This window comes from Euprymna scolopes, chromosome 10 (genome assembly GCF_053919585.1).
Source record: "Euprymna scolopes isolate OS-2025 chromosome 10, ASM5391958v1, whole genome shotgun sequence".
Classification (NCBI taxonomy): Eukaryota; Metazoa; Mollusca; class Cephalopoda; order Sepiida; family Sepiolidae; genus Euprymna; species Euprymna scolopes.
This window is the reverse complement of record NC_136491.1, coordinates 100,012,318-100,039,735: the sequence shown is the minus strand read 5'-3', so window position 1 is coordinate 100,039,735 and position 27,418 is coordinate 100,012,318. Positions and strand designations below refer to the sequence as shown.

Here is a 27,418-nt window from a genome sequence, read left to right as displayed (position 1 = left end):
TTTCTTTTTCGCCTTCGCGTTGCGTCACGAGTTCGAGCCTGCCTACTACCACTGTTTTTGCTTTTGCTTAACACACACCTCCAAACACCCGGTCAACGCCGGGCACCCAGGCTAGCAATTTTATAAAGTTTGGTTTAAATAATCATTTGTCAAAATCTTATTTAAAAAAATAATTAAAACAATTGCACCTCCTCCTAAAGAAAAAGAAATGTATATTTATAAAAATGATAAAAGACTTCCAGGTAGAAATATTATCTTTGTGAGATGACACAGAAAATTGAGTATGCGACGGAGATCAGAAAGTATGAAAGATTTGTCTAAGATTTAGCTGGCTTTATTAAACAACATATTTAGTCTGTAACAAACAGAAAAAAGGGGTTTTATTTATATTGAGATACATGTGAAATATAACAGTTCAAAATAAAATAACAGGAAAACTTTATGAATATATTTATCTGTGAAAAATCTTAATGTACAGCAAAAATTACAGAATTTTATCAAATAGAATTCTAGTAATCAATAAAATTACTTTCTTTTTCATATTTCCAATTATAGATTGCATTGACGTCATTGAGTCCTTGCACACGTCCATTTTAAGAAAACTTTGAATTGATCGGCCGATTTATCTTCCCTTTTACATTTTAGAAGGCTTAAAATGGCGCCAATCCAACATAATTAAAAATGCAAGAAACGAATTTTATTTATTTACTAAAATACTACTTGCTTATTTTTCGTAATATTTTATGTACAATAATATTCTCAACTGATAAGTATATCCATTAGTTTTTCTGTTATTTTGAACAGCCATATTCTGCACCTATCTAAATAAAAATAAGCATTTAAAAAGGACTTTAGTGCATCAGTTGTGATAAAAAGTGATATGAGGTTTTCGTTATCTTAACATCTATGTAAAATCCTTGAACAAACTAAGAATTATACAAAGAGCAGTAAAATATAAACAGTTAAATGTTTTTGGTATCTGCAAGATCCATCACTGAGAAGCCTCTTCTAACAAGTATGACAAAATCTACAAATGCTACACAAGTTACATGCGTACAAAAAAGAATAACACAGTACAATTTTAAATATTTCTGATTTAGGATTTTAATTTTGGTAACAGTTTACGTTTTTCATAAAATAATAAGTAAATCAGATTTGAAATTACAGCCGACGCCTCACAAATAAATGATGAACATTATTTTATTTACCCCCCTTTCGAGAAGGTTTAACACAAGATCAAGTATGGATTTAATGAAATTGTTTGTGGAGCAAACTGAATTCGAACTTGGCGCATCTAGGTTTTTAGTCCATGTCGGTAACCATTTAATCACCGTCACCACAAAAATGATAAACGTTGTTCAAAGTTAGCAAAATCATTTTTTCTCTTTCTGTTTATGCATAAACAAAAATAGTTGTACCAACTCTGAAAAACTTTTAAGTGGTGTAAACTTTAAATATAACATGTTTTCAAGTTCAGTCAGTGCTATTAAGTTCCTATTTACTTGTCTCTACATGCAGACATAGTCATATACAATAGTTTTTCTTGTTTATATGGGGGGGGGGATATCTAGCAGCCCAAAAAGAGGCACTTTGGATAGGAAAAAATTGACCCAGTCTAGAACTTCATTCGCCTTCAACCAATGATAAAACAGATACACTTTGATACTCTCCTGAAGACCAAGCCATTTCTCTAATATTCTTGGGAAAAAGCATGAATCTATCGCTTTTCTTGCTAATTATGGCTGAAATAGTAGGGCAGACAGGGATCTTAAACTTTGATCAAACTAATCTAAAAAGACAACTCAGAAATGGTGCCAATTCATTGCTGTTTACACCGGCATTGTTTCCGACAGTCTTGTGATTTCATCCTGCAATGTAGAGTCAAAAGTGCAGTTGAGGATTGTGCAATCTCTGCTTCTCTATAAAGTCCTTGTTGTGCAGACACCTTTACAGAGTGTATTCATTGTCCTAAGACAAAAAGTGGCCATTACAATGCATGCATAGCGATGGGTTGATTGATCATTGTGACACACTTACAGACCATTTCCTTTTTGTTTTAATATTAAAGAAAATGTCAAGTTCCAGTAGAACAATTGTTCTAGAGTATCAACAACAAAGTTTATCATTCCATAAATAAACTGAACATGAGATGCATTGTATATTATCCCATCACACAAAAATGATTAAAATGTTTGATTTTTTTCTAGTCCTCAGATGAAACCATTTCACACGGTGAGGGGAAGCAGGAAAGCAAATAGTAAGTCTGACAACCACCTCAGACTTATTCCACTACCTGAAGATGAAGCCAGAAAGAAATGTCTGTGATACAAAGTCAATTGTAAGTGTATTATCAGAAATGATAATCTATTGTATGAGAAACAGCTGTCAGCGTGCATTTCCTACTAAAACTCAATAATAAACACGCTCACAAAGTTAGTATTTTCTTGATTGGCATTACATGGGATGAATATCTAAAATTTAGGAAAAAAAATTATTCATTCTGTGACCCTAAACCAATGCAGATTTTGTCGGGGATGGGATTGGTTTTCTTGCTAGTTGATGTAATAAAGGGAAGAAACTGATTTTCTTTTTCAAGAAGTTATTTCTCTTACACTGTCTCATTTCTTTAGCAACCTACAAAAATGTGTGTGTGCGTCCATAGAGAGTAATGAACTGGGCAGAAGATGGGAAGAGAGAGGGAAAAATTGGGAAAGAGAGACAAAAATAAATTTTAACAGAAATGTTACACTTTTGCCGAAACAACATTAAGTAGCCATGTTAGTTTATATATGAAAAATTAAACTAATTCTATGATTTTATACAGATGACAGAGGGTATACACTAGTAATATATCTAAGTCAGAGGAAGTTTCTTCATAAATTATATTTTTGTCCTACTCAGAAATATATATTAAATATATATTTTTAATAGATGAAGATTCATTTCGACACATTTTCATTTATTTTTAAAGGTGCATATCTTTGTACTTTTGCACATATAGCTCCTTTTCTGTCAACTAGATCAATGCGCACAGAACAGACCTGTGATTCTATGAGTATTTCATAATTATTTAATATCTACTGCATTTTACACACATAAAATTTCATGTATATACATATAAGAGGATATATTATGCATAGATTTCTAGTATTTACTTCAACAGTGCTCTATATGAGAGTTGAGCTAATTCGTAGGGAATGAAAATGTATTCATAGCAAGCGACACTGAAGAATCCACGTTTCATTATTCAGCCTGACAATTTCCTATGGGGATGAAACGGGGACACCTCTATAACTTAATTGCGATAAATATATTTCCATACCCTAGCTGTATATACACATGCATGCATACACACTGAAACAAAGTTATTGCTTTTGGAGTATAGACTAAATATCTCCATTATGAAAAATACTTCCTACATTTTTTCAATGTATCTTGTTTTTTTTTTATCAATATTTTCTTTAAACACCAATATACACATAATAAATTGTTTACAGAATGTCATATTACTATTTGGGTATTCATTACTAGGACTGGGACAACAGCATATTCTTTTCATTGTTTTGACTCTCGAGTGAATATCCGTTGATATCTTATATGCTTTTATATAGAGTGATGTTGTTCTTGATTGATTAAGTGTGTGTGTTGGATATATACTAGAGAGTCAAAACAATGATAAGAATAATCTGTTGTCATAGCCCTATTCATTACTATATATTTTTTTTTACTATTAGGAATATACAAAGCAAGTTTCTTACATCAAATTGGTACTGGTGAGAAAAGATTTTACATTTATTTTTTTTTAAATCCATAATGAATTTAAAATGAATGAAATAGGGAGATTTTTTCCATAGAATAAAAATCGTACTTGAATGAAAATGGTTAAAAATTTTTTTTGAAAAAGTGAACTTTAATCAGAATTACTTCTTTATAATCTTCTGATAATATGCTGGACCTGTAAAATATTGAATGGCTGATGTTTTAGAGGAAGTCAAGCGTGCTGAGGAACACAGCTGATTTTAAAGATGAGTAGTATGGCAAGAGACATATCCCAAACAAATTTGGATGAGTAGCATGTTGGCAGACGTTCACGCTAGACATGAATGTGCCTTGTTTATGAAAAAAGATTAATGGCATACAGCAAGAGAAACGTCAGGATGAATCCAGGAAATATCTGGAATCTTGAAAATAATTTCCCGACCTTAAATTTAAGATTGTTTAGCTATGAAAGAGTAAAAGATATTCAGAAATAACTTTACTTTGCAAACTTGCAAAATCAGCTAATACAGAAAGACAACTCCTTATAAAGCCATTGCTTATTTCTCCATTGCCGACAACCCATATATTTAACAATGGGAGAGGAAGAAATACTAAACAAAAATTATTTTTCTTTAAATTCCAACATACCTGTGAAAATACAGACTCCAATTATTATAAATGATGTACAAATCTTTAATCTTCACAGAGAAAAAAAATCATTATCACTTCAAAGATTCATGGTAAAACTATTGAAAATAGAGTTTCTGAATTTTTGAGATGGGATTGATAACTTATATTTTTTGGGCTAACAGTGGATAACGGTAAAATTCAGTTGTAAATTACACTTTTCTGAAGGTTGAATAGAAAGTAGTACCACTCTCAGAGTCCTGATGATCATAAACTGGTGACATGTCGAGGCAAGATAACCAATAACCTCTTTAATCACAGGTTTTACATCAGAGCTTCCTCCTTCTAAGAGCCACATCTAACCCAGATATGTTATTTCAGATGCATTTACAAAACAATTTTAGGATTTTCTGTTGACAAAATAAATCTATTCTCAAAAGATAAAATTTTACATTGATTTTTATTCTGTTCTTGTGACAAAACAAAATTATCAGATGAAAAACCTAAGAGTGCATCCCCCCCATCTCTTAATTTTCATACTAGTTGATTTCAGAAGCTATAAACACCTATAAATTTTTAACCTATAACACCTATAGATTTTAATAAGTAACTCTTCATAAATATAACAGAAATCGTATCTCTCTCTGTCTTCTCCTGTCCACTTTGTCCTTCCTCCACTTTAACATGCTCCATTTTCTTTTACTAAACTTGAAATTTTTATCCTTAAGCTTTGTTGTTTATAAGCATTTTAAAGTAAACACTATTTTCTATAGATAAAGATTATGCCAGTTAAAAATAAGACAATGTTCAATCTTTTATTTTAAATTATTTCAAGTAAAAAAAGTACTAAAGTTTATTCATTCAATTTCCAATAGAAATTTGTGTATTTGTTTGCGATTTAGAAACTAAAGTGTTTTTCAATGCATTTACAGAGGGGGGGGGTCATGGCTTTCTCAATGAAAGGCGAGATATTTTGAAATATGATGAATCTAGTTGATGAGGAAAAAATGTTGGGAACCAATACACTATTGAAAATAAATTATCCCACAATTCAACAAGTTCACTCTTGTATACAAATGTGTGCTTTTTACATGAGTATAATAAAGTTATAGTAATGCAGGAAACTAGGTGTCGAAGTACTGTGATGACAAAATGGACACACAAAAGGTTTTGTAGAGTTTTTATTTTTTAATCTTTGTATATCTATTTAGTTTTCAAAAACAATCACAAATAAGAAAATATGGACTTACTGTTTCAGATAACTGGGATGATGAAAGTCTTTAATATTTCAAGAATATAATCTCTAAAAAAAAAGTGACCAATAGTTTCTTAATATATATAAAATCTCTTTAACCAATTAGTCCCTTTCTTTTTGAAAAGAGAGGATATCCTCGAAATATTAAAATCTTCTACCATACCGGTTATCTCAAACAGTAAGTTCATAGTTTCTGATCTGTATTTGTGATTGTTTTTCAAAAATAAATAGATGGAAGATAAAAAAAAAACTTGACAAAACCTTTGGTTTTCCATTTTTGTTCATATGTCACGTCACTTCAACACCCAGTTCCCTGCATTGCTATAACCTTCTTATACTCTGCTACATTTATTTACCAGCAATGCTTTAAGCAAACTACCATTCCCATATATTATATATATATATATTTTTTTTTTTACAGAGGATTGCTATATCACATTTCTCCAGTCATCTCTTCATTTATGATTTCGTGCATAACTCTTTAGATGAGTTCTGATGGATCTACATAGCCTGTAATGCAGATGTCAGACAAACTTTACACTTGCAATTCCTGCTACCGATGTGCAAAATTATGACCATGTGATCCCAACAGATTATATCTGCACACGTTGCCACTCCTCCATCACCATAGGAATTCTAGTATGTCTGAGTGACAGATGAGAATGGAAGGAAACACCTATAATATTATTGGATTATAGTAACAAATACTTGTACAATTCTGAATCCCTATTATAAACCGGTGACATGCCAAGGCAAGGTAACCAGTAATCTCTTTAGTCACAGGTTTTTATTCAGTTTCCTTCTCCTAGATAGGTTGCTATAGACTTGACTAAGGAACTATATATATATATATATATATATATATATATATATATATATATACACACACACACACACACACACACACACACACACACACACACACACACACACACACACACACACACACAATGAATTAAGTATGTTCAAATGTATTGAACTAAAATCACCAATGTTTTTTCAAAAGTGCTCAATACATATGTAGAGCTTTCATAAGTAAAATTATATAAACATCAAAGAAACCCATGTAGATTAATATTTATATCAATGATCATATAATTGTTGAACCTCCGACGAGAGGATTAACATCATCGAAACTTGATTAATTTGTGTAGGGTTTTTCTGATGTTTATACAATTTCACATTATCTTTAAAATTGGAACTTATCAAGATAATGAAAAGCTCAATATACTATACAGAGCAATTAAAGAAATGGGGAAAAAAATAAATGAAAAAAAATTAGATAAACTACAATATTTATTAATCGATTAATCCAAAGAATTACAACAATGAAAAAATAAATTACTTTTTTTTCATTATCGTGATTCTTTGTTTGAATTTGATGGATCAATAAATATTTTAGTTAATTCAATTTTATTTTCATCATCTATTTTTCATATTTCTTTATATATATATATATATATATATATATATATATAACATTATGCATCTATATATAAAGACCATTTAAAATTTTTTTTAGTAAAATGTAAAGCTTTCAGGTAATTTCACCCCCCCACACACACACACACACACAGAACTTTCAATATTTTTGTTAAATTTCATGAAAAGAAAATGTTTTTTAAAATCTAAAGTCCAAGAAATGTCTAATGTTTGGTCCCTATCGTCAATATGGTATATATGCTCTGTTTTCTTCTTTGTTCTTGGAATTATTTTGAAAGTTTTCCCAAAGCGAATCAAATTTTTCTTGGTAATTCCGAGCCACGTCTGTATCATTGGTTATGAGCACATTCTCCAGATTCCCAGTGATGGCACCAAGCGTCCAATTGAAGGAGCCATGGATGACAATTTGATGATCAATGACGGCAAACTTGTGATGCATGAATGACGAGGAATCATCTGTACGTACAACAATTCCTGTAAAAAAAAAATAAAAAAAAAATGACAAAAGTAAAATAAATCGAGGGGAAAAAATAATGTTCTTAATGAATAAATAAAAACAAAAATATAATGCTCACTGTGGGTTTATAAAAAAAATGTTTTTTTATCTGTAATAATCTATTATATAAAAGGCTTTTTAGTATAAATAAAGTGAAACTAAACTCAAACGACGTCTTCGGCATTGCGCCAGGAAAAACGTCCAGAAGCAATCAGCTTTGACAGTTGCTATTCAATCTGGACAATTAGGAGCTGCTTTCCCCCTCTCCAACATCTGTTGGGGGAAGAAACAGTTAAATTTGGGTAAACAAACCCAAACGCTGCGTGACTTGTATTTGACCTTCTTAATTAGATCAAATGGAAGCAGCAGAGTTAACTTTTATTGCGCACACCTGTTTTTATAGTTAAATAACCTGCTTAATGTTGTCTGTCGTCATGGCTCAATGGTTACCGTAACACGTTTTTTTTCATACATTAATTTCCAACTCAAGGGTGCGGGTTCGATTCTCATTCATTCGATTCACCCACCAAAACATTTTTTTTATTATTATTTAACCTAGTGGTGGGACGATTAATCAGAATCGGAATCGTTAATCGTAAGAATCGTGTATTTTGGGAGGTATCGGAATCGGAATCGCATCGTTAAAAAATACCTTAATTTTCCGATTCCTTCATTACGATTCTTTTAGTCTGATGTTGAAAAAAAAAAAAAAAAAATTTCCTGATATTTCTAACCACAAGAGAGAAATGTAGCATGTTATAAAAAGAAACGAAAGAAATTCATTATTAACAGGGCAATGTTAAGTGCCCCCTCCCTTACAAGATTCATTCATTCAGATCTATTGTAATCAAAACTACAAAAGAGTTAACTTGAAAAGAAGTATGCAGAGCTCTACATTGCGAATAAAAATTTAAAAAAAAACGCTTATCTTTTTGGCGACTGTTTTTTTTACTGACAAATCTTCTAATAGTGAATGAAAATGCTTTTTCAACTTATATTTTCTTAAAACGAGCAAAGTCAAATTATTTAAACAGTAAAAGGTTTAATAGAATATACTTTTTTTTCTTTTTTTAAAAGAAGGCTTTTGAAAGAAATATCTCTAAAATGAAATTGATCACGTTGTATTATTTCGCAAAGTTTTGACAGTAGTCGGCTTCTTTTGAAGTTTCAAAAAAAAACAACCCCATACCTATCTCTTCCAAACCTAAAGTTATTAAATAACCCCTTCGTTAATTTAAGGGTACCTATTTACTATGCCTCCCCACGGGACAGAGTTAGACACCAGGGTCGTTTTTTAACGTGGAGAAAAGGTACAAAAATAAAAATTGTCTCAGTCGTGAAGGATTTCTCCTCCACCGAAAGAGAACAAGAAATAGAAGTGCAGCATCTGAAGAACAGTTGTTTTTTTTTTTAATTTCATTGAAATAAAATCCATTTTTTAAAATTTTTTTCTCCAGAAAGATAAAACCCTGAATTTGATTATATTAAAAGCAGAATAATATAATCTTTTTTCTAGAATTTTAAATTGAAAATTTTAAAAAAAGTGTTTGACGCAGTTTTTTGCCGAACAAAAAAGAAATTAATATATATTTTTTAAAAGGTGTTGTAATCAATAAATTTTTATGTCTAAATAATATTTACGATTAATTAAATAATTTCATTTTAAAAAGTATTTATAAATAGAATTTTACTTATAGTTTAGCAATATTGAACCGCATCAACCATGTGTGAATTGAACACAGTCAACCAAAAAAAAAAAAAAAAATTCAAAAGAAAATGCATATTTGCATTTCATTATGTAAACTTTTATACATTGGTTTCAAAAATTAAATTCTATAAGTTTTTTTTGTTAACTACTGGTTGGTACAATTTACCGCTCCATCCCTTTATATTTTTTTTTTTGTCTTTTTTAGCGGATTATTTTCAATTAATTATTCAAATAAGTGACTAGCTTTAAAACAAAATTTAATAGTAAATTATTTGTTTACAGATAAACTGAATTTTCTAATATGGCCTCAAAGTCCAAAAAAAGTCTTGCATGGAAACTTTTTGAAGTTGATGAAGATCATGAGTTGAAAGCCATTTGCAAAGTCTGTCAAATTAAAATATCGCAAGGAACAAAACCATCTAACATGACCACAACCAACATGTTAAAACATTTAACTATGAAGCATCCAAATGAATTGGAGGAGCAAAATAAAAAAGAAAAGGAACAAAAAATTACCAACTAGTCACTCAGAGCAGTTTTATTAGTGAGGGTCGAAATCGCAGTCTCTTTTTTTTTCTTGCCGATGTCACCAATTTTTTTAACCTTCCTTAACTTCAAAGAGTAAATACAATATATACAACTAAAAAAATAATTTTTAAAAATGCTGATTCTATTCATGAAAAATTCTTTTAACTAGAAATTAAAACTTAGGTAAAGATAGCTGACTGACAGCAACAGGAGCACTGGTTAACTACTGAACCACGTGGAAAGGTGTGGGGGAGGAAAAAAAGGAAATTAAAGGATGATAATAAATTATAATAACCGTCTTTGAAAGGCACTAAACTCCTAAAATTTACTTCTTTAAAATTTTAGGCGGCATTCCCCGGCGATTTTAAAGCACTCTCTCTCCAAAAAAAAAAAAAAAAAAAAAAAAAAAAAAAGATTTAATTTTTAAGTTTGGGAAAGATATATTTATTATAACCGAATTCCTGTATGAAGACTGGATCTACTTTATTGGACGTTAATTTGTGAGATAAGTAATTTTTCAATGTTTAATGTTTTTAAAGTTTCAATTATCAATTAAATTTTTTTAATTGCGTTTTTTTTCAATTTATTTATAAAAAAAAAAAAAACAGGGTTTAAAATGTATTTTTCAAGGTAACAAGCTTCGAAATAAGTCTAATTAAAAAAAAATCACTTAATTTTTAATTTCGACAACACTGAGAATTTAATTATTAAAAAAATATTGAAACGTGACATTTTTTTTTTAACATTTCTATTAGTTTAATTAATTTTCTTTCAATAATTCATTTCACTCAACAAACTTCACCATTTTTTGTTTTGTTTTATCTTTTTCTGTAATTTTGGTAACTATTTTTGCTCAATTTTATATCTAGTATTTCATTTGTTTTTTATAGTGGTATCATTTTTATATGTGTTCCTTTGATATACCCTATTTCAAAATTAGTTTGGCTAAACTTATTCTTCACGTTAGAAACAACGTGTAAAAGTAATGAAAAAGTAAGAAAAAACAATAGGTGTTAACTACTCTTTGTGAATTATGGAGGTCTGAAGAACTGCCGTCACAAATACAACTATCAATAGCCAAACAAAAAATCGTTTTTGAAATTCCTTTACTTGTAACTTTTCGCTATACCTACCTTTTGGTATAAAACACAAAAACTTTCGATTAATGGTATTTCTCAAATATGGTCGTTAACTTTGGAAGGGTTATTTTGTATCTACAGCGCCATGTCACGTGGTATATTGTTTTTTTCATTACGCACATTATTTTTTTTATTTAATTCATTAAATCTGTAAATTATGAGAACAAAAATAATGAATTGTGTTAATTTATTCTCTAATTTTCTTGTTTTTGTTCTGTTATATAAATTCTATTTTATTTGTTTTTGCTCTGAAGGATAAATTCTATTGTCTTTGTTTTTTTTCTGTATTCCAATTAAGCAAAATAAATTTTCTCTAAAATAAATTTTGCTAATTTTTCCGTTTAGTTTACTATATAATAATTTTATTTAAACCAAAACACGACGGTGTAGACATAAAATATCTCTTCCAAAGTTAGGGAACATATTTGGGAACTACCGACCATAAGTATAAAACTACCTGGTATATTTCAAAACAATAATTCCCTAGGAATCGGAATTGGAATCGTACTTGGTATCGGAATCGTTAATCAATATTTTCCTGGAATCGGAATCGTATAAAAATTAGGAATCGTCCCAACACTAATTTAACCCCCAATCCCCCCCCCCCCCGAGTTTTGATTTACCTCAAGACACCCGGGCATCGCCGGGTACCCCCCCCCTAGTTTATTATATAAATCTCAGTTGTCTGTGTGTTAGCGTTTGTATGTCTGCTAAAAACTTTTGTCATCCGCATCGAACAGGCACAAAATTGGTATCGTTAGAAAGAGCAATCTCTTAGACACATATTGAAAATTTAGAAAATAATTATTTCATGCAGAAATGTTTTGTTTGAAGAGGGGGGTATCATATTTCCAACACAGTTTGTTAATCACGCATGTGCGAACAGTTTTGTTGTTTCATTTTAAAAAGCTAAATTTGCAGTGTCATAACATCTGTGTCGTCATTGTCCGATCGATAACGTGTTCGCTTATGAACTTAACTTTTGTAAGTTTGTGTTCACTACACTGCATTTTTTTCTTCTGTTTACAAAATTGTGCTTTTGGTTTCACTTCTGGCCGATGGCACTGAAGTCCAGTTTTTCTTTTTTTAATTGACTATAAATTAAAATATATCTAACCGTATTTTACAACCGAGCAATGCTGCCCCACCCCCAATCTATTATATAAAGGACAATTATCTATGTGTGTATGTTTATATCTAGCTAAAAATCAAAAACTACAAAACAAAGACTCGCAAAGTTGATATACTCTTGATAAAAGTTGCCCTGGTAAATATCTAAAATTTAGAAAAAAATATTCATTCTTTGAGGGTCAACTGGGTCAGGTTTTGTCAAGTCGGGGTCCTAGAGTGAGTTGGCAGAGGAAAGCCAAAGAATACGTGGGAGGAAGTGATAAGGATAGGTTTGAAAGTAAGATAAATATTTGGTGAGAGATGAATTGATTTGAAATTTCTGAAAGCTGTCCAATACATGCCATCATGAAAAACAGACATTAAACTGATGGTAATCAAAGGGAAGGACAAAGTCTTAAAATAAATGTAAAATTCATTATTCTGTCAATGTTACAATTTGGATTAAGCATCCTGAACCTTGATTTATGACCAAAGACGTAACCCCTAAGAAAATGCACACAGTAAGGGAAAGACGGTTAACAGATGAAAAGGAAGGGGGGGGGGAGGGAGCTCAGAATCCATAACCATGTTACAAGCGACATACTGTTTAGCGCTGGACAAGGCACATTCTGCTACTTAATCTGACAGTCATAATTCTTAAATCAGTAATTAATAGATTTCTCTTTTTTTTTTTAATCAATATAAAACTTATGACTGGATTCAAAATAAAATTTTCTTTAAAATGATATTTTAATATTTTTGTTGTGATTTGTACACTCCAAGAAATTGCAATTTAATTCCGCCTATTAACAACAAAACATACCGCTTTAGTGTGTTTGCGAGCGGTAGATGACTTTTCGAATGCATGTGTTTTAGGTCTGCTCATATAAATACTCGATACAGAAGTTCTACTAGTGGATGATGTTTCATATTTTTAAAACAATAAAAGAAAGGAATTGAATTTACCAAGGAATTTGAACAGAAGACCTCATCAGTTTGCCCTGTATTTAAGAATTCAGGTGATAAGTCATCTCCCTCTCAGTACAGACCAATAAGTCTTCTCTGTGTTATGAGTAAGTTACTGGAATCAATATTAAATAGAGAAATAGTCAACCACCTCAGCAGGAATAACCTTCTTAGTGACACACAATATGGTTTCCGCTCTGCAAGATCTACCGCAGATGTGCTGACGGTTATATCCCACAGGATTAGTGAATCTCTTGACAAAGGCTTCCTTTCTAGGGCAATTGCTCTTGACATATCAAAGGCCTTCGACAAAGTATGGCATAAGGGTCTACTTCACAAGATTTCCAGCTACGGTATAACTGGAAATGTTTTCTCAATCATTAAATCATTTCTCTCCGATAGGCTCATAAGAGTAGTGGTAGATGGACAAAAATCGGAGGCCTGCAATATAAATGCTGGAGTCCCTCAGGGGTCAATCCTGGGCCCAACTCTCTTCCTGATCTACATCAATGACCTCCCTAAACACATACTTAAATCATTCTTTGGCATCTATGCTGATGACACGACCATCTACGGCAACACATCAAAGGCTGCAAATGACAAAGTTCTCTCTGATTCTCTATCCTCTGATCTCGAGCGCGTGGTTCAGTGGGGGAAGATGTGGCTAGTTACCTTTAATGCATCCAAAACCAAACTCCTATCCTTACATCATCAACGCTCTGATCCCCAGCTGGCATCAATTGCGATGGATGGCTCTCGTCTGGGTGAGGCCCCGTGTTTTGACAAGCTTCTGGGTTTGACCTTTACTCCTGATCTGAAATGGAACACGTACATCAAGTCTGTTGCCAAGGTCGCTGGAAAGATGGTGGGATCCTTCTACCGCTCCAGAAGATATCTCACTACTGATGCAATTCTCTATCTATATAAAAGCCAAGTACGGCCAAGGATGGAATACTGTTGCCATATCTGGGCAGGATCTGCCAAAAACAGCCTATCATGCCTTGACAGAGTACAAAATAGACTTCGTGGTTTAGTGGGGGATGCCCTTTTCTCTACCCTGCAACCCCTCTCCCACAGAAGAGACGTTGCGAGCCTATCCTTGTTTTATCGTTATTTTCATGGCAGGTGCTCGTCTGAACTCCAATCCCTGGTCCCCCCCTCGCCAATCTTTCACGAAAAACACCCGTCTAGCTGAATCCACTGTGAAAAATTTCCCCCACTCTATATCTGTGCCTAAATCAAAACGCGGATTTCATGAACAAAGCTTCTTTCTTAGAACTGCACGCCTGTGGAACTCTGTTCCATCTGCCTGCTTCCCTCCGGACTACAACTTGGATGTCTTCAAGTCTAATGTTAACAAATTCCTAATGAACCGCCCCCTTAAGTAAACACTTCATCAAATCTCACTAACGTAATGTACTTGCAATAACCCTTATCCCTGAGTGACTTCCGGGCCTTGATAAGTGGTGATCACTGTGTAAAAGAAAAAAAAACAAAAAAAAAAACACGTGCAATTTTCCAGTCAAAAGTTAGAACATCTTGAAGTTGAGGCTTTCTAGTACAAAAATAAAGCAAGATAGAAACTTTGTTCAAACGGTATGTAATAGCTAATATATTTATTTCTTTTGCTATAAAATTTGAAAATAATTGGTCAAGAACGTTTTTTTTACGTGCATAGTGATAGAAATGATAGCGAGTACCAATTTTTTTTTTTTTGAGCGACATGCAATGCCATCATGTAAATTCATAACAAAATGTTTGTTTACAAAGTGGCTTACAGCAACGAGGTATACGTTTTTTATTTTTAACTAGCCTGGGTGCCCGGCATTGTTAGAGGCGTGTTTGTATATATATAAAAAAAATTAAAAATTTTAAATCGGGAGTAATAAGCAGGCTTGAACCCGTAACACAGGAGGAAAAGGGGGTGAAAAAAGTAAACGGACTTATCGATGCGCCCACCGCAACTGTGATGTCACGGGTGGTCGGAATAACATCCTCTGCGACGTCGCTGACGCGAGGTTTGAAGGACTTGCAAAAATGTTGACAAATAAAAAAGAAAAAAAAGAAGACCCTCCTTATAAAAAAAAACCGGCCCAGTTGATGGTGAAAGAATTAATGTTTTTGGCCAATTTTTTTTATGTTTGTCGCCTAAAACGTCTAGCTTTAAAATGATACCAATTTTGCCAGGTTTCGACATGCCTGTTAAAAGTTTTTGACAAACATACACACACACACATATTTTGCTTTTTATATAATAGAAAATTATTTAGAAAACATAAGTTTTTGATTATGAAAAGAAAAAAAAGAATATCTTTAGTAAGGTTTTATTTTAGCGTCGGAAAAAGTTTTTAAACAAAAAATTGAGTAGAAAGTTTATTTGTATAAAAATAAATGAAAAACATGTTTAAATGGTATAGGAATCTTTATATATATATATATATATATATATATATATATATATGAAGTAATAGCGTTTGTATGTGTGTGTGTACAACACTTCTACTGCCCACACCACTAAACCGACCATGACCAAACTTGACCGGATGATGGTTCTCCAATTAGGGGTGGTGCACACCATTTTTCAAGGTTACGGTCAAGATCATAGCCTACGTATATATACTCTCTTATAGCCCACATCGCTGAACCGATCACAACGAAACTTGGCATGATGATGATGGCCCTCTACCTAGGGATAATGCATACCATTTTCAAGGTTAAGGTCATAGAATATATATATATATATATATATATATATATATATATATATATATATATATATATACCCGTTCACATACACCTTTCACGATAAAGCTAGAACCCAGAATTAGATAGAATCGAGCAATTGCATCGACAACGGACAACACCAGACCCAAAGTGGGTTTCGATGTACTGCATCTCATCAGTGACGTGCTCCGACATAATTCTGGGTTCTAGCTTTATCGTGAAAGGTGTATGTGAACGGGTATTTATATATCTATCTATAATCTCTTCTTAATGTCTAATATATATATTTTTTTTTTTTTTTTGAGGGAATTAGACCTAGAGTCTAAAGAGCAGAGTTTATTTTAATGTACTAGTAAATGTATTAAAAGAAAACAGCGCTCATTGTACTGTAGATATATAAGCTCGCTAGGTATAGATATCCTAGAGCTATTTTAATATTGATTAAAACAATTCATAATTTTGAATTAAAAATCAGTTTCAAAAGGAAAACAAACAAAATTCACTAGATTGTACGATTGTTTCAGTAACGATGTTCATTTTATTTAAATCGACAATGAATATTGACAAAAATTTTGTCTTTTAATAACAAAGTCTCCTCATCAGCAAAAATAAGCGGTGGGGGGGGGGGCAGTTAAAGACACCAAAATAAAACTAGCATTGAAGTCGTGTGTACGGCAGATATTCCTGGAAATATTTAATATTGTTCTTTTATGGGTTTTAAAGGGGTCAAATCGAAAAAAAAAAAAAAAAATCGTTAAACATTTTGTACATTCATCTAAGTTTATTTTTTAATAACTATATGCGTGCCACGTTGGCACAGTGGCAACGACACCAACTTTGAATGCTAAAGTTTCAGTTTCGATTCTAACTGATGCCACCTAAATACCCCCTTTTTTTTTTTACTTTTGAAATAAAAACTACAATAATTAGTGGTGGGACGATTAATTAGAATCGTTAATCGTAAGAATCGTGTATTTTGGGGGGAATCAGAATCGGAATCGCATTTTTAAAAAATACCTTAGATTTATCATTCTTTCATTACGATTCTCTTATATTTTTAAGTTGAACTGTTTGTTTGAAGTGAGATTAATGCTGTCAAAAATTTATGATAAAAACATCATAGAACTTTTCATAACATATTTAATATGATATACAAGAATTTTATTAACTACTTAAAAGGTAATCTTTATTTATCTTAATGAGTTTTCTTATTCCATCACATACATAGGCGCTGTCTGTTTTGAAACTTTGAGGCTCATGATTAGTTATGTTTGCACTGTTGCAAAACTTTAGGGGCCGCGAGGTAACATTGTTTTCATTTGTGAGCAAAGTTTATTTATGTATAAAACAGCCTAACTACATCAAGTCCATGAAAAAGTTGAATACTTAACCCTTAGAGAAAAAAGATTTTAGAGTACTCTCATTGCGAGTAAATCATGTTAAAAATCAGTGTTTTTTCTAACTGGTGACTAAAAATAGAAAAAAGAGGGAGGGGCTTATCTTTTGGCAAGTTTTTTTTTAACCGACACTCTTCCATTAGTAAATGAATGAAAAATCTTATTAATAAATGAAAAATGTCTTGTCAACCTTATATTTTTTTAAAAATAAAACAAGCAAAGTCAAATTATTCAAACAATAAAAGGTTTGACAGAACAATATGTACTTTCTATTTTCTGAACAAAGCTGTTTCAGGAAATATTTCTAAAATTAAAGTGAAACTGATCACGTGGTATCAGTTCACAAAACTTTGACAGTCGGTCGGCTTTTTTGAAGTATGCAAAAACAAAAACGTTAGAACTACATATTATGCTGACTGACGGTTCCACTTAAGGTCCTTCAAAAACTACAAAAGAAAATAATCATTTTGCTATCTGTTAAATAAAGGCGGTAAGTGAGTTTAATTTTTTTTTTTTTTTTTTTTTTTAGAAATTTACATTTCATTAAAATATTCTGCGACTGAAGCAATTAAACATTTCTATTGGAACTTCTCTGCACAAGAAAAACAAAACAAAATGTGAAAAATTTATTAAAAAAGGAAAAAAAAAAATTTAACTTTTTTTTTTAATCCTTTGAACCGTAACTTTGCAAACTAACTAGTCACTCAGAGCCGTTCACCTAAAGGACTGCAGGGGCTTGATCAACATTCACCGATGCCTGGTATCACAGTCGTGATGTGAGCATAGGTAAATGTTTCTCATCCACTAACAAAAAATACAACTAAAAAGATTGTCAGAAACAGCATTAAGGCAGAGGCGAGTTCGAAAGTTCAATTACTTTTATTTAACAATAGAAATAAACAATTACCAAAAATTTACTTTTTTTATAAAGAGGTAAATTAAGACATTAAATAAGAATAAACATTAAAAGTATATAAGTATATAATAAAATAAATATAGAAATAAATCAATTTATTTAGGTTTAAAAAATAACATTATTGTTAAAAGTATTTTTTTAAAAAGTCAAATAAATAGGAATAATTTGAGACGATTGAATATAAAAAGCTAAAAATTTAATCAAAGATTTAGTTATTTTTAAATTTCATTTAGAAATAAGAATATTCTAGAAAGTAGAATAAAAACCAGTTAGCGATTGAAGCTGCAAAAAAAAAAAAAAAAAAAAAAAAAAAAAAAAAAAAAAAAAATGTTAAATTTTAAAGAGTTATTGAAGATAAAGAGAGAAAAAAAATGAATATCAAAAGATAAACAAAACATGTTATTCCCCTTGAAATTTGATATTGTATTTTTGTTGAACTAATGACTTTTTCTTTATATTTTTTAATATATAAAATAACTCCTGAAATTGATTGTTATTAATTTCATGGTGCATGTTTAATTCATGGTTAAAATATTTGTTTTGACTTTATCTTCAATGAAAGGAATTTTACAAAAAAAAAAAAAAAAAAAAAAAAAAAAAAAAAAAAAATCAAATAGTTTTCAAAATTCCCTTAATTGTATTTCCACTTTTTCGCTGTACCAAATTTTTTCACTACACAAAAACTTTTGATTATATAATGGTATATTTCAAAACAACAATTCCATGGGAAATGGAATCGGAATTGTACTTGGTATCAGAATCGTTAATCAACATTTTCCTGGAATCAAAAAAAATTTAGGAATCGCCCCAACACTAATAATAATAATAATATATATGAAATCAGGACAAATTAAAATATCATATTTAAGCCTATTTTACACCCGGGCAGAGCCCCCCACCCCTCGTTAGTTATTTATAAAAATATTATTGCATATATACATACATACACAATATTTTATATATATATATATATATATATATATATATATACACACACACACATTTTATTTGTTTTCACATTCATGAGCACGTTTTCAGGCGATATCGCTTATATAAATGTTATATCGCCTGAAGAGGTCTATAGTTAGTAGTAACTAGCTGACCGAAACATTTTGCCTGTGGGAACTATTAACCTGAAATTATATATATTTATATATAGGTTAAAAAAAAAAAAAAAAAAAAAAAAAAAAAAAAAAATCAAATATGGTAGCATAAGATGGCATCTCCACATGTGCTTTGAAATCAATTATTTTGTAATGTTATGGTAATGGAATAAATGGTACAGGCGGGATATATTCTAGTAAAAGCAGAAGATATGGATGGGGGGGGGGAGGTAAAAGCATAGAAAAATATAAAGAAATACTGACAGGAAACCAAAGTCCAACAATGACAGCAGTATTAGCAATAGTCATAATAACAATACTAATATTATTAATAAAAGTAAGTAGGGATAGTAATTTTTGTTTATTCCAAAAGCCGTTCTTAACATGGGGAGGTTGTGTGTGTTTAATCTGAAACCGTTCTTAACATGGGGAGGTTGGGGGTAATAACCTCTAAAGAGCAACTCTTTGCAGTTAAGTCCTCAGTGGGACAATCAAGCCACATTGACCAAATCTTCTTGCTCCCAAAATTTTATTACTGTATAAAAATTTGGTAAATGTTTATTTAAACTGCAACACAACGCCGATCATTCTAGCTTGTGGTTTTGTCGTCAAGGCCGCAGAATCTGGCAATTTAAACCCATCGCAAATTTACCGTTTGCATGGTATTAACCCATGGACTATTTTGTGCCATTTCACCGCTTTTGTTAACTTTTCTTAATTGATGCGTTCGTGTTGTAAAGTGACTTGTCACATTGCGGAGGAATCTTTTGCAGACATTTGAAATAAAAAAAAGTCTAAAGTGGTTCATTTTTTTTGCGTTGTTATGTAGTTTCTAAGGCTTTTTAATTGCTCTAAAACAATTAAGTTTTTATGAGCGGTTTACAAAAACATTTTGGTTTTTGTTCTTTTTTTTTATTTGGAGGGGTATATTCAATTATATAACTTGTATAGTTTCTAACAGGTGCTTCTGCAGTTTAATTAATTTTTTTTCCTGGGAGAAATTCTCTCACATTGGTTTTGCCTCTGGCAGAATGAAAGAAAACCAATCAGAAATTACAACAGGCTCACCTTTTAAAGTTCAACGTACAATTTTATTAAAGCAAAAAAAAAAAAAAAAAAAGTTGCAAAAGATGTGTCATCTTTAGCTATCAGCCGTACTGGTCTGGTAACACCCTAAAAGGGTAATAGTTCATCTTTGTGATATGCTGGATACAAAACTCCGCTGATGAAGAACACTGCAACAGGTTGAAGAGTTGAGTGATGCCTTCCAAGATGGATACTGCTAGTCCAGTAGCCTCATGGAGTTCACTGTTGATAACCGTCCAAATGGCGGCCAAATGACAGGTCAGACTGTGGACCTTAATTTCGTCAGACAGACATTATATTATAATGATGAAAGTCAATTGATTCACAGAGCACAACCATGTGCGATAGTATAATAATTCGCCCAACATAAGGGCATTGGTGTTTGCAAATGATAACATTTCGACCCACATTAGGGCATTAAACATCTCAATGAGACAAAGTGATTTTGAGGCTACAAGCCTCGAGTGAATTTCGAACATCCATTTCAACCAGAGTCTATGTTGAAACTGTTGATTTGAAAAGATAAATTTGGTGCCAAGAGTACCCTCGGCAGTCTGATATGTTCAAACAAAATCGTGGGAAGACAAACCAACCAATGAGGAGCCTGCTTATTTCTGCAGAATTTCTTACATTCCATTTTTTAACAGGTGCTTCTGCAGTTTAATTAACCGTTTTTCTGTAAGTAATGCGTCGACATTAACCAAGCAGAACTGTTTAATATTTCACACAAATTTAGTTAACATTCAACATCCACAACATTCCCAGTCCTCGATAACCCCTAAAAACACTTAACTAGAATGGTCGGCATTGTGTTACAGTAAAAATAAACATTTACCAAAAATTCTTATATTTGCAAAATGTATTGGTGGTCGTGCTATATATGTTTTTTTGTAAATTAATTTTTTTAATCATTTTATCGATTATTTTCTATTTTGTTGGCGCATGCGCAATTAAAAAGATTAAAACAACAAAATTTAAATTTCCATTCCATTTTTAAAACAACCCCAAAACAAAGTGCTTTTGACAAGTTTTACTCCTCTTTGTAAATGTTACCTTATGCTACAACAGAACACTGATAATCTAATTTGGTTTTATAGGGATATTCGAGGTCGTTGACAATGAATCTGATAATCAAACCTGCCACAAATTTACTGTTTGCATGGTATGAACCCCTAGACCTTGGGACTATCTTGTGTCATTTCACCGCCTTCGGTAGTGTTTTTCTTACATGATACGTTCGCGTCCAATCATATCGCGTAGGAATCTTTCAAATAAGAAAGTTAAAAAAAAAAAAAAAAAAAAAATGTGGTTTATTATTTTTTTTTTTCGTCTTACATAGTTTTTAATGCTTTTTTTAATTGATCAAAAAAATAATTTTCACGAGCGGTTTGCAAAAACACATTTTTATGTTTGTCGTTCTTTTTTTTTGGGGGGGGGGGGGTATTCCATTAACAGGTGCTTCCGCAGTTTAATTAACCGTTTTTCCGTAAGTAACGCGCCGACATTAACCATTTAACAAAAATTCTGTTTACATTGGGGGCGAGTGGGAGGGGGGGTGCTGGGGCGCAACGGAAAAACGATTAATTAAACTGCAGAAGCACCTGTTAATGGAATACCCCCCCCCCAAAAAAAAAGAACGAAAAATATGTGTTTGGTGCTTTCACGCTCGTGAAAACTATTTTTTCATCAATTAAAAACGCATTAAAAACTACGTAAGACGAAAAGAACATTGAACAACATTTTTTTTTTTTTTTTTTAAACTTTCTTTGAAATGACCACTTAAAGATTCCGGCATGGCAAGATTCCTACGCGATGTGATAGGACACCTCACTACGCCCGTTCGCACGCGAACGTATCATGTAAGATAAACACTACCGAAGGCGGTGAAATGGCACAAAATAGTCCCAAGGTCTAGGGGTTCATACCATGGAAACGGTAAATTTGCGGCGAGTTTGATTATCAGGTTCGTTGTCAGCGACCTCGATTATCCTAAAAAAATCCAATTAGAGCGGTCGGTGTTCTGTTGAAGCGTAAGGTAACATACCTCCCATCTTTTTACTTTGCTAGCTATTCTGGAAAAAAAAAAATAATAAATAAAAAAAAAAAAAAAAATCACCAAAAATACAAATACAAGGGAGGTGAGCAATCACTGAGATTGAACTCCCGTCACCATCGATTACTTTTACTGCGAAAATCGAAGTTGTTGAATAACTAACACTGATCTATTCTATTTCCATCGAGTCCAGTTTGAATGATAACAAAGGACAAAGAGAGGAAACCAGTCAATTCTATTTCTGTTATATTTCAATTGCAGACCAAAACAAAAATAGACTCCAATGCGCGAGTTTATCGATTTCTTTTATAGGATAGATGCAGAGAGGTCAACAGGTCATAAGAATACACTACACACAAATTTAAGCACCAGGTCATAAAGTAGAACAGAGTTTGTTATAAGCCTCTTAAATAATCAGTAGAGAATTTTATTTTTTGTCAATAGAAAATTATCTTTCGCCGAGTTTAGCTTTGAAAAATGAAAAGAAATCACTTCTCTTTAGCGGGAAAACTTGCGTGGGAAGGCACGGAAAGAACCCGTGAAGGTCACAGAAAGGATCAATAGTTTTTTTTTTTGTTTTTTTTTCCAAAAAGAGGAGGGGGAGGGGCGTAAATTTATGAGATTTAAAATAATTATAAAAACAAAAAACAAAAATACTTTTAAATTATAAAGCATTTTTTTTTTTTTTTTACAAAATACTTAAGAAACTTAATGTAAACAACCGAAGTTTTTCGCGTTAGCTTTGTTTAGATTTTGTATGCAAATAAAATTTAGATTGTACCTAGTTTGTTGCCTTTTCGCGAGGTTAGAGTAAAACACAAAACAGCACTTTGCATTTGGACAAAAATTTCTAATTACCTCAGTCTAGAAGGATTACTTGATTTGATTGTGTACTTAAGCCAACAAACGACTAAAAGGGAGAAAATCAATACAATAAATAAATATTACCATAGCCAATAAAAGTTACTTTTCTATCTATCCGACTCAATTTTGGGTATTTTTTTATGAGAGTATACCAGTACCACCATTTACCAAGCGTAGTATAAACACCCCCAACCTCCCTATATTAAAATCGGCTTTCAGAATACCCCCCAACCTTGAAAACCGTTCTTAACATAGAGAGGTTGAAGGTGTTTATACTAACTACGCTGAGTGAGTACTGTCGTAAAAAAAAAAAAAAATGTATCCAATTTTGTGTGTTTGAAGTAGTTTTAAATGATATTTATTTCATCGCAAATATTCACTTTTTACGACTTGGTAGCCAACAAGATGGTCGCCGACAGTCTTCTTCATTGTTTCCCATATCGGCGACTATTTTGTTGATTACCAAGTCGTAAAAAGTGAATATTTGCGATGAAATAAAGCACATCTAAAACTACTTTAAACAGTAACACACACACAAAACAGAGGTAGTCATTTATAGGTGCTTATTCAGATTGGCACTTATGGTTGCAATTAAAAGTAAAGAAAATACAGAAAAGTCTCTATGATGATGTACCTACCAGTCATAGAATGTAGATGAAATATTCCAAAAATCACGTAATTTGATCAAGTAGTTTTTTTTTTATCCAAGAAAATAAAATTTTACGATTAAGCGAATCGTATTGCTTTCGTCTTCCATTAAATCAGATGAAATAAAATGGAGACAACTTAAATCGAAGTTAAGAGGTGAAAACTCAGCCTTACGCTCAATGCAGTTTGGTAGTAAAATCGCTAAAAATTATAAATTTTGATTTTCTCAGTTTTAAATGAAATACTTGGTCGATTTACGTAATTTTTGAAATATGACATCTTCGTTCTAAGTACGTACATTATACAGAATTTTCTGTTTTTTCTTTACTTTTAATTGCTGCCATAAGTGCCGATCTAAACAAGCACCCATTTATTTTGTGCACATTTTATTGCACTGCACAATACCCAGGGTTTCTTTCACCAACACCAGAACAGATACTACACTTGATACACGGAAAAAATTTTTAAAGAATTTTATCGACAATGTCGATAAAACTAACAAATCGTAAGATTAGTTCCGTCGTTATTTAAAAAAAAAAAAAGTGCAAATGTGATATCCCCACGTGTTAGACACAATGGTCGAATCGTGGTTTTCGTATTGTTTACTGCTCTGTTATCGCCACAGTTATTGATAAAGTCTTGATTTCAGAGTGCAAAGAGTTAAGAATTTAAATTCTAAAATCATTAATCAGGAGTACATTATTATTGTGATGAAAATTAAGGTACTTGGGCAGCATATAGACCGTGCTATTTTTTTTTTTTTTTTTTTTAAGATTTTCAAATTTTATGGTATCTTGTTTATTAACGGTTAGGTCAAAGAATAAAAGTCACAAAACGCTTTCATGTTAAGAATGGCTTTCTAAATAATCTTATTTAAGCCTAATCCTGGACGGACGATATTTCGGCATTCTAATAATACGTTATCAAATAATTTTGCTAATCGTCTATTTTCTTTTTGGCTAATTATCGCTTTATTGAATCAGGGTCTAAACTTTGGACTCCAAAGAGTTAAGTTACGGCCTGGATGAGTATCAAAATTATTGCTATTTTTTGGTAAAATGTAAAATAATAAACATTTAAGAAAGACTCATTAAAACACACAGACATTTTTGTTTAAAATGCCCAAACCAACTAATCGTTTTAGTACGTTCTATGAAAGAGTCAGTCTCGAATGTTGGCGGCAAATAGTCAGTTCTGGAAATGGGCGAAGCAGTTTACGATTTGAAAGTAAAAAAAGTCATTATTAACATGGGGGAGAGGAGGGTGTTGTTTAAACTATTCTCTACCTTCACTTAACAAATTAATAATAATAATAATAATAAAGATTCCGTAAAACTTGAATTTAACTTGAAAATACTATTTAAAAAATAGCGCGGAAACAAAAGTGCATTAGCATCGAAAAAAAATGTAAAATGATAGACGGCACGAAGCAAAGCATGCAAAGTCAAATTGTGCTTAAAAAGGGGTTGGCCTTTCAAACTTTCAAATTGTAAACTTCTTTGGCCATTTCCGGGATTGGCTCAATAAGTAGTAAAATACCAACTCATTGCAAGTTAGTGCTGTGACATGCACGCACATACAAAGAAACTGGTAATAATTTTTTTTTAAATCGTTTTTAAAGAAAAATGAATTTAAAAAATTGCTCTAAAATTAAAAGGCAGTTAAAGTTGGTAAAAGCAAAATTCACAAGAGTAAATAATAATATATTAAAAAAAAAAAAAAAAAAAAAAAAAGTAAGTAAAAAAGAACAACACTAAGTTACAACATACAAAAACTTATCCAGGCAATGCCTGGATAAGTTTTTGTATGTTGTAACTTAGTGTTACTGTTACGCTTCTACATGCCTGGACCAGTGGACCACTGGACCAGGCATGTAGAAGCGTAACTTATCTTGCCTTTGGTAACATGTGTTGTGTATTTAATTTTTCACCCGGCCCTCACCTACACCCTACTTTTTTTTTTTTTTTACAATTCAAAAAAAATCACCGATGTTTTTAAACTGGATAAAATAAAAATAAGGAAAAATTGAAATTGAAGAGTTGGTCAGCAGAAGGCGGAAATAAGATATTTTGAAAGATTTTATTTACCATTGGCCCGGAGTTTGGCGACTTGTGACTCTTCGGTGACATTTTCATCGTCTGTGATCACTTTAACTTGCACACCTTTCTTTAACATTGCGATGAGGACTTCGGCGAGGTCGGAATATGTGATGTGAAAGACACACACGCAGATGCAGGATTTGGCACTGCACAAGTGTCGGTAGATTTCGCTCAAGGACGTTTTCCCGTGCGACTGGCGACATTTCGGACGAGTACAGCCAGTGTCCAGCAGAAACTTATCCTTGCACGCGATATTTATGTCAGGAAACATCAAAATGTCCGTAAAAGTTTCTTCCAGATCCGAACAGGAGTCGTCGTCGTTTGAACCCTTTTTGTTTCGGAACTTTCGGATTGCGTATCCGTACGTTGTGTACAGGGCACCAAATACAAATCCAGAGGTGATGGCACCGAGGAAGAAAGACACCAACGAAGGCATCATTTTAGAAAGATGAGATGAAGAAAACATGGTTGGAGTCTGAAATCTTTGTATACGTATCTGTTAAGGTTAAAAATAGTACACGTGTTTTTTGTTTGTTTTAACTTTAAACTTAACGCAAAGATAAACAAACTAGAAAAACGTGTTTCATGTTAACGGTCAATGTCAAAGTTATGCTATAAAATGGAGATAATTTAATGATCGCGAAATTAATTTCTTTTCTAAAAAAAAAAAAAAGTAAATAAACGATAAGTGATTGTAGGTGTCGTCACCCCAGTATACACTCGACGATATTCATCGCTTGAACTACCGGCATCCTTGCTTGAGTTAAATGTCACCTTGTAAAGCGTCTCCAGCCTTCGCTTATGTGAACCGGTGTAAAAGAAAAATAATTATCCGCCGGTGTTGTATCAAAACATATTCCTCATTAAAAAGTTTCTTCTCCCAGTTTTAAACAAAATGGAGTGCTTGTGCTTGTCCAGAATTACCCTCCATATTACAAAAAAATAAAATAAATCTGTAGGATGTACATACCGGTCACGGAAAGAAAATATCATATTCCAAAAATTCACATAAATTGTTCAAAAGTTTTATTTTTATAAATAAAATAATTTTTAAGCAATTAATGGGACTTTAGGCATTCGGTAGGTACGGGCAAAAATGGATGAATAAAGATAGGGGGAACTAGTTTTGAAAGCCGATTTATCATAGTGTTTTTGTAAGTTTCCGACTACTTTTTGATTGTATTTGAATGATTAAGGATTAAACTTAATTTCCATAAGGAAAAAACTATTTGTACACGTAAAAAAAAAAAAAGTTATGAAAAATGTTTTCACGGCGAGCTAACCAATTCATCTAAATTTTGAAGTTAAATAAAATTCGGTACTCATGCAGAGAGTGATCCGTGCTGAAATAATAACGTTATTATTTTAAAAGCCATTCTTAACATGGGGTGGGTGTTTTGTACCTATTCTGTACTTTAACCTTACAATTGAATAAAAAAAAAACATATAAAACTTTAATTAAACTTGGAAATACGATTTAATAAAAATAGCGCGGAT

General features: G+C 31.9%; 1 protein-coding gene and 1 long non-coding RNA gene across 2 annotated transcripts; one reads left to right on the top strand and one right to left on the bottom strand.

Moving 5' to 3' along the window:
- Positions 1 to 1,663: 1,663 nt before the first annotated feature.
- On the top strand, positions 1,664 to 6,581 carry LOC145286167 (uncharacterized). The gene is made up of 2 exons (XR_013869115.1): positions 1,664 to 2,338; positions 6,063 to 6,581. It is a non-coding gene; the product is annotated as an uncharacterized LOC145286167 (long non-coding RNA).
- On the bottom strand, positions 5,188 to 26,784 carry LOC145286166 (uncharacterized). Its single transcript, XM_080134944.1, has 2 exons — positions 25,910 to 26,784; positions 5,188 to 7,558 (listed from the first exon to the last, which is right to left on the bottom strand). Exons 1-2 carry the CDS (start codon positions 26,385 to 26,387, stop codon positions 7,308 to 7,310), a joined length of 729 nt encoding a protein of 242 aa, XP_079991070.1. The 5' UTR covers positions 26,388 to 26,784; the 3' UTR covers positions 5,188 to 7,307.
- Between the last annotated feature and the right edge of the window lie 634 nt (positions 26,785 to 27,418).

What these genes read in the sequence shown, in the direction of transcription:
- LOC145286166 (XM_080134944.1), bottom strand. Translation starts at nt 26,387, where the DNA reads ATGTTTTCTTCATCTCATCTTTCTAAAATGATGCCTTCGTTGGTGTCT. An exon ending in CGCCAAACTCCGGGCCAATG is followed by an intron (nt 7,559 to 25,909) that starts GTAAATAAAATC and finishes TTTTTTTTACAG; the next exon opens with GAATTGTTGTACGTACAGAT.